Genomic DNA, 16,426 nt, shown 5'->3' with positions numbered 1-16,426 from the left:
GGAAACTACTTGATTGATCTTAATGAAACTACATTCACTTTATGTTGAAGGTCATACATTTTAGTTGTTAAATTTATAAAGAAAAGTACAAATATTTGTTGACCCTATGACAGATTTTCATAAAGGTTCAATACGAGCGCCGCCTGCAAAATGCCTTATCAAAATGCCTTTTCTTTTGAAGTGAATGGCATTTCTTAACCTGAAAAGAAAGAAATGCCAAATGTTCCACACAAAACCTTGAAACGTTTCTACACAAGCCGTGAAAATTTGAGGTCATTCCAACAAAAATTGTCAAAATTATTGGCCTACGAAATGGGGTCAAACATTTTGGAACACCATGTACACTCTTAGATGATAATTAATTTAAAACCACGGCTCTGCATGTTTTTGAATGTTTTCTGGATTTGAACTTACTAGTATTGAGGGGAAAGACAAGGTTTTGTTTAAGTGGATTCCAGCACAAATAATCTTGTTTATATTATTTCTAATAAAATAGAGAAATAATTTCATTTAGTGTCCTAGGTTATTGTAAATGCAAAGTTGCCTACATGGGAGTCAAAGTTTAAAAAAAAAAAAAAAAAAAAATGGGAGAAGACCATGCCAGGATGCAACAGTGTTCAGTTTTTGGCTGTATGAACAGCATGTTCCGAGGAACGCTAACAGTGTCTGCTAATGTTGTAGCCTAAGGTGAAGAGTGCACAGCAATCCAATTATTTGCTCCTGATCTGTAACAGTGTGTAATATAAGTATGATAAAAGATTCATCCAACATTGATTTCTTGGTCGCCCATTGGATCCAATGGTTGGCTTGGCTCAGTGTGTTAACGTACAGCCCGCAGAAGTCTCTGGCTTTCCAACACAAGACTTGAGAAAGATTCATCACTTGAACTATCTGAGTTAAGAACTTCATCCACCATAATATTTTGCCTCTTCTCTGTCTTTCGGACACATCGTGAATGGCAGTCTGTAAGTTACCTCCAGCTCATAAAACGTGGGTATAATTGACGATTATATCGACCCAAAATGGAAGCTTCTTTGAGCTGTGTCATGTTTCAACATTATTTTCTCCGTTGTCATAGTTCTAAGAAATCCGTGATTTGCATATTTAGATTCTTAAACCAAAGATTTTTCACATGAAGATCATTTATACCAAACTTTGTCTTTCCCTTTATCTGTATGAGTGCACGTTATTGCGGGAAGAGCCAGATGGACAGCGATGTGTTGTATACTCAGACTCAGATGACTCATTGCCTGACATCGTTGGGCGGACAGCTTTACTGCAGGACTAAAACAGTCTGCCATCGAGTCAACCTCAAGCCGACTGAAATACAATTCATACTGTCGACAACTATACCAGCCATTATGTTTGTGGGTCCTTTTGCACTTAACATCAGAGGCGGCTAAGGTTAGGAGAGTAACAATGTGAGCTGTAGAAAAATGTAAATCATATTGGAAAAAAGCAATGCAACCTGAATATATATTTTTATAGCAGACTATAGTGTCGTAGTAGATAACAGTGTAAAAGTATTTGAAGTGGTCCCGTCACGGTCCAGGCATCCCGGTTCAGTGCACACAGTCAGACAGTGAATACGTTATAAGGCGCTAATGGAAAGGAAAAGTTAACTGCTGGGACAGGAGGCGTTAACGGTGCAAAAACGAACTAGTTATCTTTTATTTACAAAAACAGCTAAATTTTCTCAAACTCAGTTCGAGGTTAAAAAAGGAAGTGATTATGATCATTTATAATAGTGACCAGCGAGGAAAAGTTAGCTGTAGATTTAGACTGTGGAATAATTCAAATAGCTTGCGTTGTAGCCGTATTATTTTTTGTTGTCGCTGCTGAGCTGCCGCAGTGCAGAGCGCTGTTGGATATTTCTGCCCAATTTATTTGAGTGTTGTGAAAAGGGAGTGTTAAACCAAGGCTTATTGGACCTTTTAGTTTTCAAATGTGTTTGTTTGTCATTCCGTTGTCTAGCTGCGGGGATTTGCATTATAATACACGGGCGCTTTTATTTCCAATACAAAACACCAACACACATTGTGTTTAAAATAGAACGCCGTCTTTGTAGAAACCCAGTAGTAGTACATAAACTATCCAACATGCATCTGTACTGCCATTGTGCACACCTTGCATGGAGAAAACGCGCAAGCATGACAAATTTGGAACGAAACAGCTGTTTTTGGATGGGAAACACTAAAAAAAGATCCTCAGCACTCCCTGCTGTGAGTGACTTCCAGTGCCCCTGGCAGTATTAAACCTTTTGAGGTCTATTTTATATTTTCATATCAGGGTCCAAGGTTAAAGGAATTGAAACATTGAGTATTTATATTTGCACTATTTCAAGTTTTCAGTTTTGGAACTACAGTATTTGCACTTTTTATTTTATTGTAGGTCATAAAAATCTTATACCGGAGTGTATGTTCACTAAAAATGGTTTACAGGTAACTGTGTGTTATCCAACATTGAAAATTATAGTACTCAATTTTTATAAAAAAGTTACCAAGGTTGCCAGATGGCCAGTGCAACCTGAGTTTAACTTTTACCTCAGTTGATTCCCACAAAAAAAGGTGTGTTGTCCATTTTATCAAATAAACGGTGAATTAAAGATTGTTAGAACCAAAAAAAGACAAATTCACAAGTTTAATGTATTCAAGCTTGAGCTTTCACATGCTGTGATTTTAAAAAAATCCTTTTTGTTTTTCCTGTGGTACCGAATCCGCCCTGCCACTGGGATGGCAACCAGTTCAGTGTGTACATTGCCTCTGGCCCGTTGTTGGCAGGGATAGGCTCCAGCAGCCCTGTGACCCTTGTGAGGATAAGCGGTTCCGAAGATGAATGAATGAATGTTGTACCGAACTGTGACCCCTGTACCGAGGTACGTACCGAACCGTGACGTGTGTATCGTTACACCCCTAGTAGTAGACTATAGTGTAGTGTCATCAATTTTAAGTTAATTATGGTATAATGCTTAAAGACAGTCATAGCTCACTAAATTTGTCTACCTCCAATTAAGAATTATGAATTATAATTGTAATATATATTACTTGCGGATTTTGTATCGATTGAGGAGCTTGCTATCGATACGCTCATACTGTATCTCTTCTCTTCATGAATGAATATTCAGTAGAATATTTTTGTCAAAACTCTAGTTTACATTATTCTAAAAATGAGAAAAACACTACATACCCTCTGCTGTTTGAACGAGAATGACTATGATTAGTCATTCACTGACTGCTTGTTGACAAATATGAAATACAAACACCAGTACTATTTAAATGTTTCCAATATTTCTTGAGACAACTATTGTAGATTGCAATTGCTAAACATTACTTTACCTGTCTATGTTCATCCAACATTTAGTTTTAAAATATAAAATAAAAATATGAATTTTAAAGGGTATTGCAATGTTACAATGACAGCCTTTCAAAAGTAAACTTTACTCATACCTCACCCACACTACGGTGGTGGAACTGAATCTGTGTGATGTGCTGTGTTGAAATCATTGCAGCACACCACACGGAATATGACAAAAACTGTTAATTGCCTGATTTTCTTTTTATCATTATGTGTGTTTAAGTTTAGAAAACCCTTTATTTGTGTAGCACATCTAAGAAAGGCCTCAAAAGAGAGGATGACGATCAGAACAATGAAAATATAATGGTACAGAATCAAAGTTGCAACTATTGGCACAAGATCATCTCAAAAAATGTACTCAAGTAAAAAAGTATTTGGTGAAACCTGGTATACTCAAGTAATGAGTAACATTGTGAGTAAAAGCTTACATTTTTGTTTGATTTTTTTTTTTTTTTTTTCTGAGCACAAAGTTATCTATATGAATTGTTGTTATGATGATACTGTACAAAAACCAATTACACAACCACATTAAGCCAAATAAATACAAAAAAAAAAAAAAAAAAAAAAAGGAAAAAAAGATTATATAAATGAAGCATTTTTTGTCCAAAGAGCATGTGGTGTAGAAAATAGTTCCTTGAGTTTCTTCATAATCACTATTATGAATTTAAAAAGATCATATCTCCGGTTTTCCGTGGTCAGTCGGTGCCAAATAAAAACTGGGAGAGAGGTTAAAATCTGCGCTTTCGAGTCATGTTCAGGGCGCTCTATGTCAAATACTTCATTTTTTACGGTGCTTTAAAGACACCACATGATTGAAAAGGCTGGCGTGAACAAAGAACGGCAAGCTTGCGTCTGATTGGTATAATGGAGTCATGTGATTATTGTTGCGACGTCTCATTGGTGAAATTGGTAGAGCTACTCTTAGTATCCCTGGTAAAAAATAAATAAATCTAATATGTAGTATAAAGAGGAGAAATGTAACGACTCTTGTGTAGCCCAAAGTAGCAGAGTATGAGTCGCATTTTTCTGCACAAATCTACTCAAGTAAAAGTAAAAAGTACAGCTTAGTAAAACTACTCTTAGAAGTACATTTTTCTCAAAAAGTTAATGTAATGGAGTACATGTAACGCGTTACTACCCACCTCTGTCCAGTAAAGTAAACATACTTAGAAAGTAAGAAACTCCAAAAAGGTTAAATAAGAAACAACACTTTGAAATAAATACCATTTTGATAAATAACTGACAAACTGAATAATATGGCCCTTAAATTGTAAAATGTCATGTTGGGCAATGTGGGGCATCATAATACAATTAGCCATAAAATGTTAAGCCCACAATTGCATATGTCGGTATCGGTTTGATATCGGTATCAGATTTTTGGAGTTGGACAATATTGGTTAAGTCATTAGCTAACAACTCTAAATGCTTACTCCACGATCCAGCCAATCACTTAACTGACTCCGGTTTATGTATCTGACAGAAGACAATTAATTGTGTTGAAAATCGGCATTATGAAATAAAAAGGCAATTGTGGAAAAAGACTTTTTGAGAAAAATTACTTTGTAAAAAATGCTATCTTGTAAATGTCGTGCTGAAAAAGGACATTATCGAATAAAAAGGCAATTGTGGAAAAAGACATTTTGAGAAAAATTACTTGTAAAAAAATGCTATCTTGTAAAATCTCATTGTGCTGAAAAACAACATTATGAAACAAAAAGGCTATTGTGGAAAAAGGCATTATGAAATAAAAAAAGTACTTGGTGAAAAATGCTTTTTATCTTGTAAAATATTTTTCATAATTATATAACCTTATTTTAAAATTTGAGGGCCATATTAAACAATGTGTCTGTTTTTTTTTGTTTTGTTTTTTTATCAAAATGGTATTTATTTCAAAATGTTTTTATTTATTCCATTTTTGACCATTTTGGATTCCATACAAAACAAATTGTCAACTATTGTCTGCTAAAACTGCAAATCGAAAACTGAACAAGCATTCTTAAAGTGGTCAATCTCCCATTGCTACTAATATTCATGGTCACAGCTGAGCTGGAATCCATGTCAGCTTCGGTTCACTCTGAAACAGTTTTGAATTATAGATGTATGTATTTGTATGGCTTTTGACTTATCAAAACACCCAGTGAAACAATTATTTCATCTTTTACTTTTATATTTCTCAGAGGTAACCTAGGGCACAAACATGTATTTACTGTAACTGGCCATGTAGAAAACAATAAAGGCTTGGTTTTTTTTGAAGGAGAAAGTAAAAATATTTCTACTGATATGGCTGTCAGAGTGTGTCATCACATACAACTAAGCAGAATGATGCAGCCGGAGACTGAGTCACTGTATGCATAATTGTGTTTTGATCATATGCACTTTATGAGGTCACAGAAATTATCCTTTGGGCAAGATGTCATCAAATTTGAATGTTGGCCACAGAAGTGTGACAAATTTGTTTGTAATAGATGGGTCAGTGTATGAAGTAATTACTGTATTGTAGTATAATTTACAACCCACTGCCATGGACAAAAATATTAGTGAAGAAGACTTCCTCGCCATCACATTTTTGTTGAATACTTTATCGTTTTCCCCCCTAATTTACTCATTAACGTTTAACAGCTTTTGTGTCAGTTCCCTTCTTTGATCTTCCCTCTCACCATTGGCACTTCTTTTGTGAAGATCATCCTTGCCATTCTTACAGCTGCCGCCAGTGGCTGTCTTCCTAGCCGAGGAGCTCTTGCTGGCGTTCAACTTCCCGGAGCTGTTACTCGACATTGAACCATCCTCGCTTGGCAACCGCCTGTAGTATCCATAGAAACACAGAGAGTTAGGAGAGACAGAGGAGGTGAGGGATTTAGTCTCAGCATGTATAGCACACAGACAGAACAGCATTTCATGGATAAAAATTCAAAAACACATTCAATAAATGATCATTTACTGTATATAGGTTTCATTCAAAATATTTGATAAAGTGTTTCTATTCAATGTTATTCACACAAGCCCAATGATTGAAAATTAAAACGGACGGCAAAGGATTTATGGAGAACAATTAACCGCAATTGCAAACTATCCTGGACATGTTTTCCCCCAGTTTATGGCCTTTTATTGGAACTATAAGCACTGCTGTTGTTTATAGCATAATTTTGTCGCAAGAGCTCTAAACTAGAGATGATTAATTCGAAAAGGAACTTAATGATTTCACAATATTATAAAAAGTACCCCCCTGAAATGATGTGTATTTCAGAATTTATCTTCCCGCCTCATTTTTAATACAGCATAAAAGTCCACTATTTACCAGACTATAAATCACACATTGTTTTTCCCATATTTTGGCTGGACCAGCGAGCTATGGGGTATAACATACATGTTTTTTTCCACACTGAAAGTTGCTCTACGTGTGCCCTCTTCTTCTAGAGTTGGTGGAGATGTTCAGAAGTACAGTGGTATGAAAAGGTATCTGAAACTTTTGGAATTTCATCAAATGTGATCTGATCTTTGTCAAAATCACACAGATGAAAAAACATTGTCTGCTTTAACCAAAACCACCCAAACATTTATAGTTTTCATATTTTAATGAGAACAGTATGCACAAAATGGGGAAAAATAAGTAAGTGAACAATCACATTTAATATTTCTTGCCCCCCCCCCTTGGCAGCAATAACTTCAAACAGACGCTTCCTGTAGTCTGGCACATCGATCAGGACTAATCTTGGCTCATTTTTCTCTACTAAACTGCTGTAGTTCGGTCAGATTTCTGAATGTCTGGCATGAATCGCTGCCCGTAGGTCATGCCACAGCATCTCAATGGGGTCCAAGTCTGGACTTCGACTTGGTCACTCCAGAGTGCGTATTTTGTTCTTCTGAAACCATTCTGAAGTTGATTTACTTCTGTGTTTTGGATCATTGTCTTGTTGCAGCATCCATTCTCTTTTTAGCTTCAACTGTCTGATGGACGGCCTCAGGATTTCCTGCAAAAAACATCCTGATAAACTTTTGAATTCATTTTTCCATTCATGATTGCAAGTTGTCCAGGCCCTGAGAAAGCAAAACAGCCCCAAATCATGACACTCTCTCCACCATGCTTCACAATGGGGATGAGTTGTTGATGTTGGTGAGCTGTTCTGTTTTTCCTGTGGAGTGTCCAAGTGCCTTTTTCTGAACATTAAATGAGCAACAATGTTTTTTTTTTTTTTTTTAGACAGCAGTGGCTTCCTCCGTGGAGTCCTCCCATGAACACCATTCTTGGCCATAGTTTTACATATAGTTGACGTGTGCACAGAGATATTGGACTGTCTCAGAGATTTCTGCAAGTCTTTAGCAGACACTCTAGGGTTCTTTTTTTTACCTCTCTGAGTATTCTGTGCTGAACTCTTGGCGTCATCTTTGGTGGACAGCCACTCCTTGGGAGAGAAGCAACAGTGCCAAACTCTCTCTATTTGTAGACAATTTCGCTGTCAGTCCATTGATGAACATCCAGACTTTTAGAGATGGTTTTGAATCCTTTCCTAGCTTTAAACAAATCAACAATCCTTGATCACAGGTCTTCAGACAGCTCTTTTGACCGAGCCATGATGCACATCAGACAATGCTTCTCATCAAGACAATTCTTACCAGGTGTGTGTTATATAGTGGGCAGGGAAGCTTTAAACCACTTATTAGTGATTGGGCAGACACCAGACTTAAAATGTTTGGTAAAAATTGGTTTCAATCGCTCTTTAAGTCTCCTTAGGCAGAGGGTTCACTTACTTATTTTTTCCCCTTCCGTCATTGTTTGCATGCTATCCTCAATGAAATATGAAAACCTATAAATGTTTGGTTTAATTAAAGCAGACACTGTATTTTCATCTATGTGATTTTGACAAAGATCAGATCACATTTGATGGTGATTTCATGCAGGAATGTGAGAAATTCCAAAAGGTTCAGATACTTTTTCATACCACCGTAATACTGAAGGGGAAGACTTTAATAGATTTGATAGTAATTTGGAGGGAGAGCGAGAGTCGGTAAACAAGTTGTTTAGACTCTTGTTGTCCGAATAAATGTTCATATTACAGTTGTCCAAACGGCCGATAAAAGCATTTTAAAATTATATCGGATAATATCGACATCGATTTTTCATTATCGGTAATGGGCCAAAAGTCTATGGCAATGGGTCACATCCACTTATTGCCTGCCTGTGTTTCTGGTGTCTTGTCTCCACCTGCTGGCGCTTAGGTATAATTAGTTTTGATCATTTCCAGCACTTTCTGTTGACGTAATCATATGGAGACACTAGCTCATTTCAAATAGAGAGAGCTAAATGGACGCACTAACGTCTTCAGCCAATGGGCCATAGCCGTTCTTGCCATCTCGCCATGTTTTTTGTGCCTTATACAAGCATCACTTGTAAGTTATATTCTTCATTTATTTTATATTCATGAGTGTTGTATGTATAGTATTGTCGATGTGTATATTTCAGTTTGTTTGCAACAGTGGTGAAATGTGGTTACATTATTTTATTATATATTCATGAGTGTTGTATGTATAGTATTGTCGATGTGTATATTTCAGTTTGTTTGCAACAGTGGTGAAATGTGGTTACATTATTTCATTGCTTGCAAGCTGTAGTACCAGTCGCTATTCAAATTGACAACTGGTGTGTACTTTGCTATAATTTGTGACTTTATTTCATATCATTGATACATTTTGTTGTTCTCAGTTTTACAAAAAAGTATCAGTTCTCTTGTCAAGAGAAAAATGACCACAGTAGAACCAATTTAAGTTTACACAAGCGTCTGACTTCTCTTTAGAGCCTGTTTTGTTCGCTATCTGCCGATTTGTGTACCCACACACACATTGAGGACAGAATAAGTGCATCATTTTGTAGTTTGCACTTGCATTTGATCAAAAAAAAACTGATGTTTGCACCATTTTGATTTCCACAATGAATATAGTGTTGTAATATAGGCACTTTTTCCCATAACTTTAGTTGAAGTTGTTCTTTTAGTTTTTACAAAATATTTATTTAACAAACCTTGAAGTTGCTACATTCATGATTAGTAAAGCATCCAGTGCGGCATCACAATACAATTACCAACAATACAGTATGTTAAGTCCATGACCGCATATATCGGTATTGGATCGATATCAGTATCAGATTTTTGGTGTTGGACAATATTGGGATACCGGTTAAAAAGTAATTATCCAACAACTCTAGTTAATATGTTACGTTAACAGACGCCAGTTTATTACTACTATGTCTAATGATTGTTTTTTGATCCATCATAAAACAAAACTCTACATTCATTTTTTTAGCTGATGTGACTTATACTTCTGTGCAACTTGGAGTCCACTAAATACAGTGCCTTGCAAAAGTATTCGGCCCCCTTGAACCTTGCAACCTTTCGCCACATTTCAGGCTTCAAACATAAAGATATACAATTTTAATTTTTTGTCAAGAATCAACAACAAGTGGGACACAATCATGAAGTGGAACAAAATTTATTGGATAATTTAAACTTTTTTTTACAAATAAAAAAATGAAAAGTGGGGCGTGCAATATTATTCGGCCCCCTTGCGTTAATACTTTGTAGCGCCACCTTTTGCTCCAATTACAGCTGCAAGTCGCTTGGGGTATGTTTCTATCAGTTTTGCACATCGAGAGACTGACATTCTTGCCCATTCTTCCTTGCAAAACAGCTCGAGCTCAGTGAGGTTGGATGGAGAGTGTTTGTGAACAGCAGTCTTCAGCTCTTTCCACAGATTCTCAATTGGATTCAGGTCTGGACTTTGACTTGGCCATTCTAACACCTGGATACGTTTATTTTTTAACCATTCCATTATAGATTTGGCTTTATGTTTTGAATCATTGTCCTGTTGGAAGATAAATCTCCGTCCCAGTCTCAGGTCTTGTGCAGATACCAACAGGTTTTCTTCCAGAATGTTCCTGTATTTGGCTGCATCCATCTTCCCGTCAATTTTAACCATCTTCCCTGTCCCTGCTGAAGAAAAGCAGGCCCAAACCATGATGCTGCCACCACCATGTTTGACAGTGGGATGGTGTGTTCAGGGTGATGAGCTGTGTTGCTTTTACGCCAAACATATCGTTTTGCATTGTGGCCAAAAAGTTCAATTTTGGTTTCATCTGACCAGAGCACCTTCTTCCACATGTTTGGTGTGTCTCCCAGGTGGCTTGTGGCAAACTTTAAACGAGACTTTTTATGGATATCTTTGAGAAATGGCTTTCTTCTTGCCACTCTTCCATAAAGGCCAGATTTGTGCAGTGTAAGACTGATTGTTGTCCTATGGACAGACTCTCCCACCTCAGCTGTAGATCTCTGCAGTTCATCCAGAGTGATCATGGGCCTCTTGGCTGCATCTCTGATCAGTTTTCTCCTTGTTTGAGAAGAAAGTTTGGAAGGACGGCCGGGTCTTGGTAGATTTGCAGTGGTCTGATGCTCCTTCCATTTCAATATGTTGGCTTGCACAGTGCTCCTTGAGATGTTTAAAGCTTGGGAAATCTTTTTGTATCCAAATCCGGCTTTAAACTTCTCCACAACAGTATCTCGGACCTGCCTGGTGTGTTCCTTGGTTTTCATAACGCTCTCTGCACTTTAAACAGAAACCTGAGACTATCACAGAGCAGGTGCATTTATACGGAGACTTGATTACACACAGGTGGATTCTATTTATCATCATCGGTCATTTAGGACAACATTGGATCATTCAGAGATCCTCACTGAACTTCTGGAGTGAGTTTGCTGCACTGAAAGTAAAGGGGCCGAATAATATTGCACGCCCCACTTTTCAGTTTTTTATTTGTTAAAAAAGTTTAAATTATCCAATAAATGTTGTTCCACTTCACGATTGTGTCCCACTTGTTGTTGATTCTTGACCAAAAAAATGGATTTCATATATTTATGTTTGAAGCCTGAAATGTGGCGAAAGGTTGCAAGATTCAAGGGGGCCGAATACTTTTGCAAGGCACTGTATAATAAATCTTGTTTGCATGATAACAAAACCTCACTAATCATACCACTTCTTTAAAAAAAAAAAATCCACATTTTTTTTTTTCTTGGGTGGGTGCACTGACACACATCGTATGGCTAACCCCAATTTACACATTACTAACAGTGCATCAATTACTGAGATGCCTACTATGTAAAGTAAATAAACCTTTTATACTGTATGTATTTGTTTTTGATTTTTTTTTTAGATCATTTGAACTGTGAACAGTGCACAATACATACTGTACACAAGCACATTCACGCATACGCAGACACACACTGCCTTGAGCCATGTAAACCACAATAGGTACACAATGTGACAGGCACATCTAGTCTACAGGTGGTGTGATGTGCACATATTCTGTAGATCAGACATCAAGTGCCGCAGGCAAGGCTAACACACTGACAAATACACACATGCACACACTGTGGCCTGTGTAGCAGTCAATACAAGGGTAGTCACATTTGAAATCATGTGGTCAAAAGCAAAGTGCTGCCAGCTTAAAAGGAGAAATACAATGCATGCCAGAAAGCCTAGCAACTGAATCAATTGTCATTTAGCTGTAAAACTTATCCCTCACTTTTTGTGCCTCATGAAGCTAATAGAGGAGGTAATCTACTAAGGCCTTGTTCAGACTGGCAGCCAAAATCAGATTTTTAGTACATCCAGAGTGAAACTAGATGGATCCATTGTAGTCTGAAAAATCACAAAGCACAGAAATCTGATTTTGGGAGGCGGATTGAAACCACATACAGGAGGTAGTTTCATATTCAATATGGACAAGAAGCTTCACAGTTTGAACAACCCAAATGGGTTCTGACTGTTCGTGAAGTTACTCTATGCTGCCTGATGCCTTCGTTATAATGTGGCCCAATCTGAAAGGGCTCAGATCTGATTTAGACACTCGCTAAAAATAGTGTGAAAAGTCAGCCCAGAAAATCAGATTTGAGGAGGGATCCGCTTGGAATCAGGCATGCGTACAGTCTGAACGCAGCCTAAAGTAAATTTCCATCCAATTTATAAAAGGTTGACAGTAATTATTCACCTTTCTTACTGAAACAATTGATTTTTCTGTGTTTAACGACAAAATGAGACAAACTTGTGTTTACCTGATTAAATATTACATTGGAATCATACAGTGTGTTCTGTTGGCCCACTCCTGTGTTTGACTGACTATTTAAAAGCCAAAATAGCACACTTTTTATTCAATCAGTTAATTAATTATAAAACAAATTTCTTCAACCTGCGTCCATAACAAGAGGGCTGAAACCAGATCAGCCATGGCAATTGCAGTCAAAGGTACCATGCTAAACCCTTGAACAAATGTTTAATTTTATTGTTTTTGCAATTTAGTTTTGGTTAGAAATGCCTAGGGTGTTATTCAAGTTATCTAGTTGGTCCCAGAAAAAAGGCAGACGAGTCAAATTCTTATTATTTGAACTGTAAATTAGCTTTGTTCTGATTGCTATGTTTCCTAATTTGAATAAGAAATTAAGCGTTGCTGTTTGGTAGCCGGCAGCAAAATATCACAAAATTTATATGAAATGGAGTGTTTTTTTACACAATTATAAATAAATGAAAAATTACATGATTAAAATGGCATAGGTTAGAATGGATATGAAAGGTATTTATGCAAGTGGATTCTCTGAAGAGAACCAAGCTTAAAAAAGTAATTTAATAACACAGAATCTATACGGCTAAAACGGAAACGAAGTCAGGGGGTTAACAAATTGAATTTGAAACAAACTACATTGCCCCTAATGGTGTTCAACTGTATTTGGGCTTTAGAATTATGTGGTCTTCATTTAGTCCTGCAATCTGACATTGTGACTCATTTTAAAAACTTCAACCATTTTTCAGAAGACCAAAATTAAACAACCTGCGGCCCAAGGTGGAAAATGTGGAACCACTGAATTGGGGGCCATAATTCATGGGCAAGCCCTTATTTCGAGGTTTGTACTCAAGTAAGACTAGCATTACTTCAAAAAAATATTACTCTAGTAAAAGTACCCATCCAACAAATGTACTCAAGTACAAGTAAAAAGTATCCAGTGAAAAGAATAGTCAAATAATGAGTAACATATTTATGTAATTTCTTATTTTTATTAGATTTTTTTTTTTTTTTAACAATGGTATTTTTTTTTCTCTCAGCAAAAACTTATCATATGAACTGTGGTTATAATGATACTGTACAATAACCTATGACATAACACATTAGGCCAAATACAAAAAAACAATAATAATAATAATTGAATTCCGGAAAAAGAGACAAAAAAGACAGAAATGAAGCCTTATTCGTCCTAAGAGCACGAGTGCCCTGCCCTCTAATGGAGAAAATAGTTCCTAGATTGAATAGTGAGTACTGTAGCTCCTTCATAGTTACTATTATGAAATTAAAAGGATCATATATCCAGTTTTCCGTGGTCAATTGGTGCCAAATAAAAACTGGAAGAGAGGTTTAAATCTGTGCTTTCGAGTCATGTTGAGGGCAGCGCTCTATGTCAAATACTTCATTTTTTACAGTGTTTTAAAAACACCACGTGATTGAATAGGCTGGCGTGGTTATAGAAGGGCAAGTTTGCATCTGATTGGTGTAATGGAGTCATTTGTGAAATTAGTAGCGCTACTCTTGGCAATGGCATCGCTGGCAAAAAAATAAATAAATCTAAAATGTAAAATAAAGAGGATAAATGTAACGAATCTTGTGTAGCCCAAGTAGCGGAGTAAGAGTAGTATTTTTTATCCACAAATCTACTCATGTAAAAAGAAAATTTTTCTTAAAAAGTTACTCAAGTAAATGTAACGGAGTACATGTAACGCATCACTACCCACCTCTGCATATAATTGTTTGCATTAAGCCTTTCTGTGCCAGTATTTAATACTATGTCTATTCATGATGAAGTCCAACATCTTGATATAATAGTATCACAGAATTAGCTAGAAGATTTTTAATTAGCTCTAAATATAGGCCTACGCCTTCCCTACATTTTTTGCTTAAGCTGATTATGGTCATCATTGTTCCACTCCCTCTGGCATGGCAAAATTCAAGGTTATAAATATACATGTTTGTTGTCCTCGAGGGCCAAAGCACAACTAATCCCACCCCGATGCATTTTCGTTTAGTGGTGTGTAAATATGAGACTGATTTGTGTGCATGTTTTTCAATTTGCATTTCTGCAGGGAGGCAAAATGCATCTCATTCGCAATTTTCAGTAGGAAAGAGCACTAGCGAAGGTGAAGCGTGTGGGGTTGTATTTTAGTAAAGGAAAAAGTAGAAACTTTTAGCTTGCATTCTTTGTATTGATGAAAAATATTTCAGATTGACTGAAACTCAGACTATCTAACCAGAATCATCGGTCGGTGTATTTCAGCACATAAACTTACACCAGCATTAGGTCACTGATTTTGGTACAGTAAGTACACCCTGCACTCGTCACCTTTCTGTCATGCCTAGTTGTTTATTTCAAGTTTCTTTATTTTTAGTCCTGTATTGACTGTTCCCACGTCTGCTTTTACTTTATAGTTGTTTGCTTTCATTTCAGCTGTTTTACTCCCTATCACCATGCCTCCTAATAATGATTGTTTCCACTTTTTTGCCATTCCCTCGTGTATTAATATCGTCTTTATTCCCGCTCATTGTAAATGTGATCTTTTAATGTTGTTAAAAATCCATGTTTTTTGTTTCTTGTTGTTGGTTTATGTGTCTATTTGCTGTGATCCTTTTTTGTTTCCTTTCCTCACAGACTCCAGGGTTTTTATTAGCTTCCCTGACAATTACAGGCCTCTCTAATCTTTTTAAGTAGGAGAACTTGCCCAATTGGTGGTTGACTAAATACTTATTTGCCCCACTGTATGTGCAGAAAAGTCAAATTCCAAATTGTGTTGCATATTCAGTAGGGGCACTGAAATCCACTTACTGCATGTTGAGTTTTACTTGGTAAAGCTCATGGATGGCATATCAAAACAGGGCTTCATGAGACTAAATCTGACCTGGCAGCATGATAAAGTTGTTATTGTGACAGAATGAAGAGATTCCATGTTCTTGTGTTTTCATGTTTTCCCAATGCTGCGGTGTTTTTTCTAGGTTTTGTATTACCCTCCCACATAATCTGAACACTCTCAATGGTCCATACATTACGTGTAAATTTAGAGGCTAGGAACTAGTTAGGCTCTATCCTTCAACTTGCCCAAATGTCATTTAAGTTTTTGGTGGATGGATGTAAATTACTTACGACTGCTGCGGCAAGCGACACACACCGCCCTCTGCTTGTGTGTCATCGTTCGTCTCTGATTGGCTATGAATTTGGAGGGAATTTTAAAATATCCAATCTTTTCCGATTGCAACCATGCGTAGGCAGAAGGTTTTGTTGGAATTATAACAAAAAGAAACTGGTCTGAATCCACCCCATCTTCACAACTAGGATGGTCAATGGAGAATATCATCATCTAATAACTTCTCATAATGCTGCTTTTTTTATGTCCCGTAAATCATGTTAAAATGCATCAGAAAGTATGTGCTGATCGCACAGTTAAAATGATAGGCTCCTCCATGTTGACAAAGTATGGCGTGTGGATGTCGAGTTCCGGGTTGGCCAGTGTTCTCGCAGGTGATTTGTCGATCAATAAATCCCTTGCTGATTAGTTGAAGTGCCAGGTGACTGTGTTAGAAATAGAACTGTTTCCTATTTTCTTATATCATGTTGCTGGCTCCACGTGTGCACGTACACGTGCGCAAAATTTCACGTCCACGAACATTGCGTGCTGCTTCGCCGCAAGAGGTTTGGCAATTTTCGCCTCCCGTGTGTTGAGCCCATTAGAGCGTTATTTTCATAACATACCTGGACAACATAAATGCAAACACAAGCATGCTGTTACAGCAAGGGCGTAGGTTTGCATAGGGACAAAAGGGACAAAATACTCCCAACTTTTCGGGATGCGCAAATTGTCCCCACCAACTTTTAAGCAACCTTATTTGCATTATATAATGTGCTCAGTTATATACACTAGGTCACTAAGTCTTCCTATATGTTGTAACAATAGAATTGATCCTACCATTATTAAATGAGTTATTTTCATTATGTTCAGA

General features: G+C 36.9%; 1 protein-coding gene across 5 annotated transcripts in view; it reads right to left on the bottom strand.

Annotated features, from left to right (window-relative positions):
* Positions 1–16,426, bottom strand: part of kiaa1549la (KIAA1549-like a) — a 220,515-nt gene that overhangs the window by 32,716 nt on the left and 171,373 nt on the right. For all 5 annotated transcript variants that reach the window (XM_057837451.1, XM_057837452.1, XM_057837453.1 and 2 more), the window contains one exon: positions 6,012–6,154. In XM_057837451.1, the coding sequence (XP_057693434.1) occupies positions 6,012–6,154 (143 nt within the window). The remainder of the gene's footprint in view (positions 1–6,011; positions 6,155–16,426) is intronic.

Source organism: Corythoichthys intestinalis, chromosome 5 (genome assembly GCF_030265065.1).
Source record: "Corythoichthys intestinalis isolate RoL2023-P3 chromosome 5, ASM3026506v1, whole genome shotgun sequence".
Classification (NCBI taxonomy): domain Eukaryota; kingdom Metazoa; phylum Chordata; class Actinopteri; order Syngnathiformes; family Syngnathidae; genus Corythoichthys; species Corythoichthys intestinalis.
Note: the sequence above shows the minus strand (reverse complement) of the source record. Positions and strands in the feature narration are given on the sequence as shown.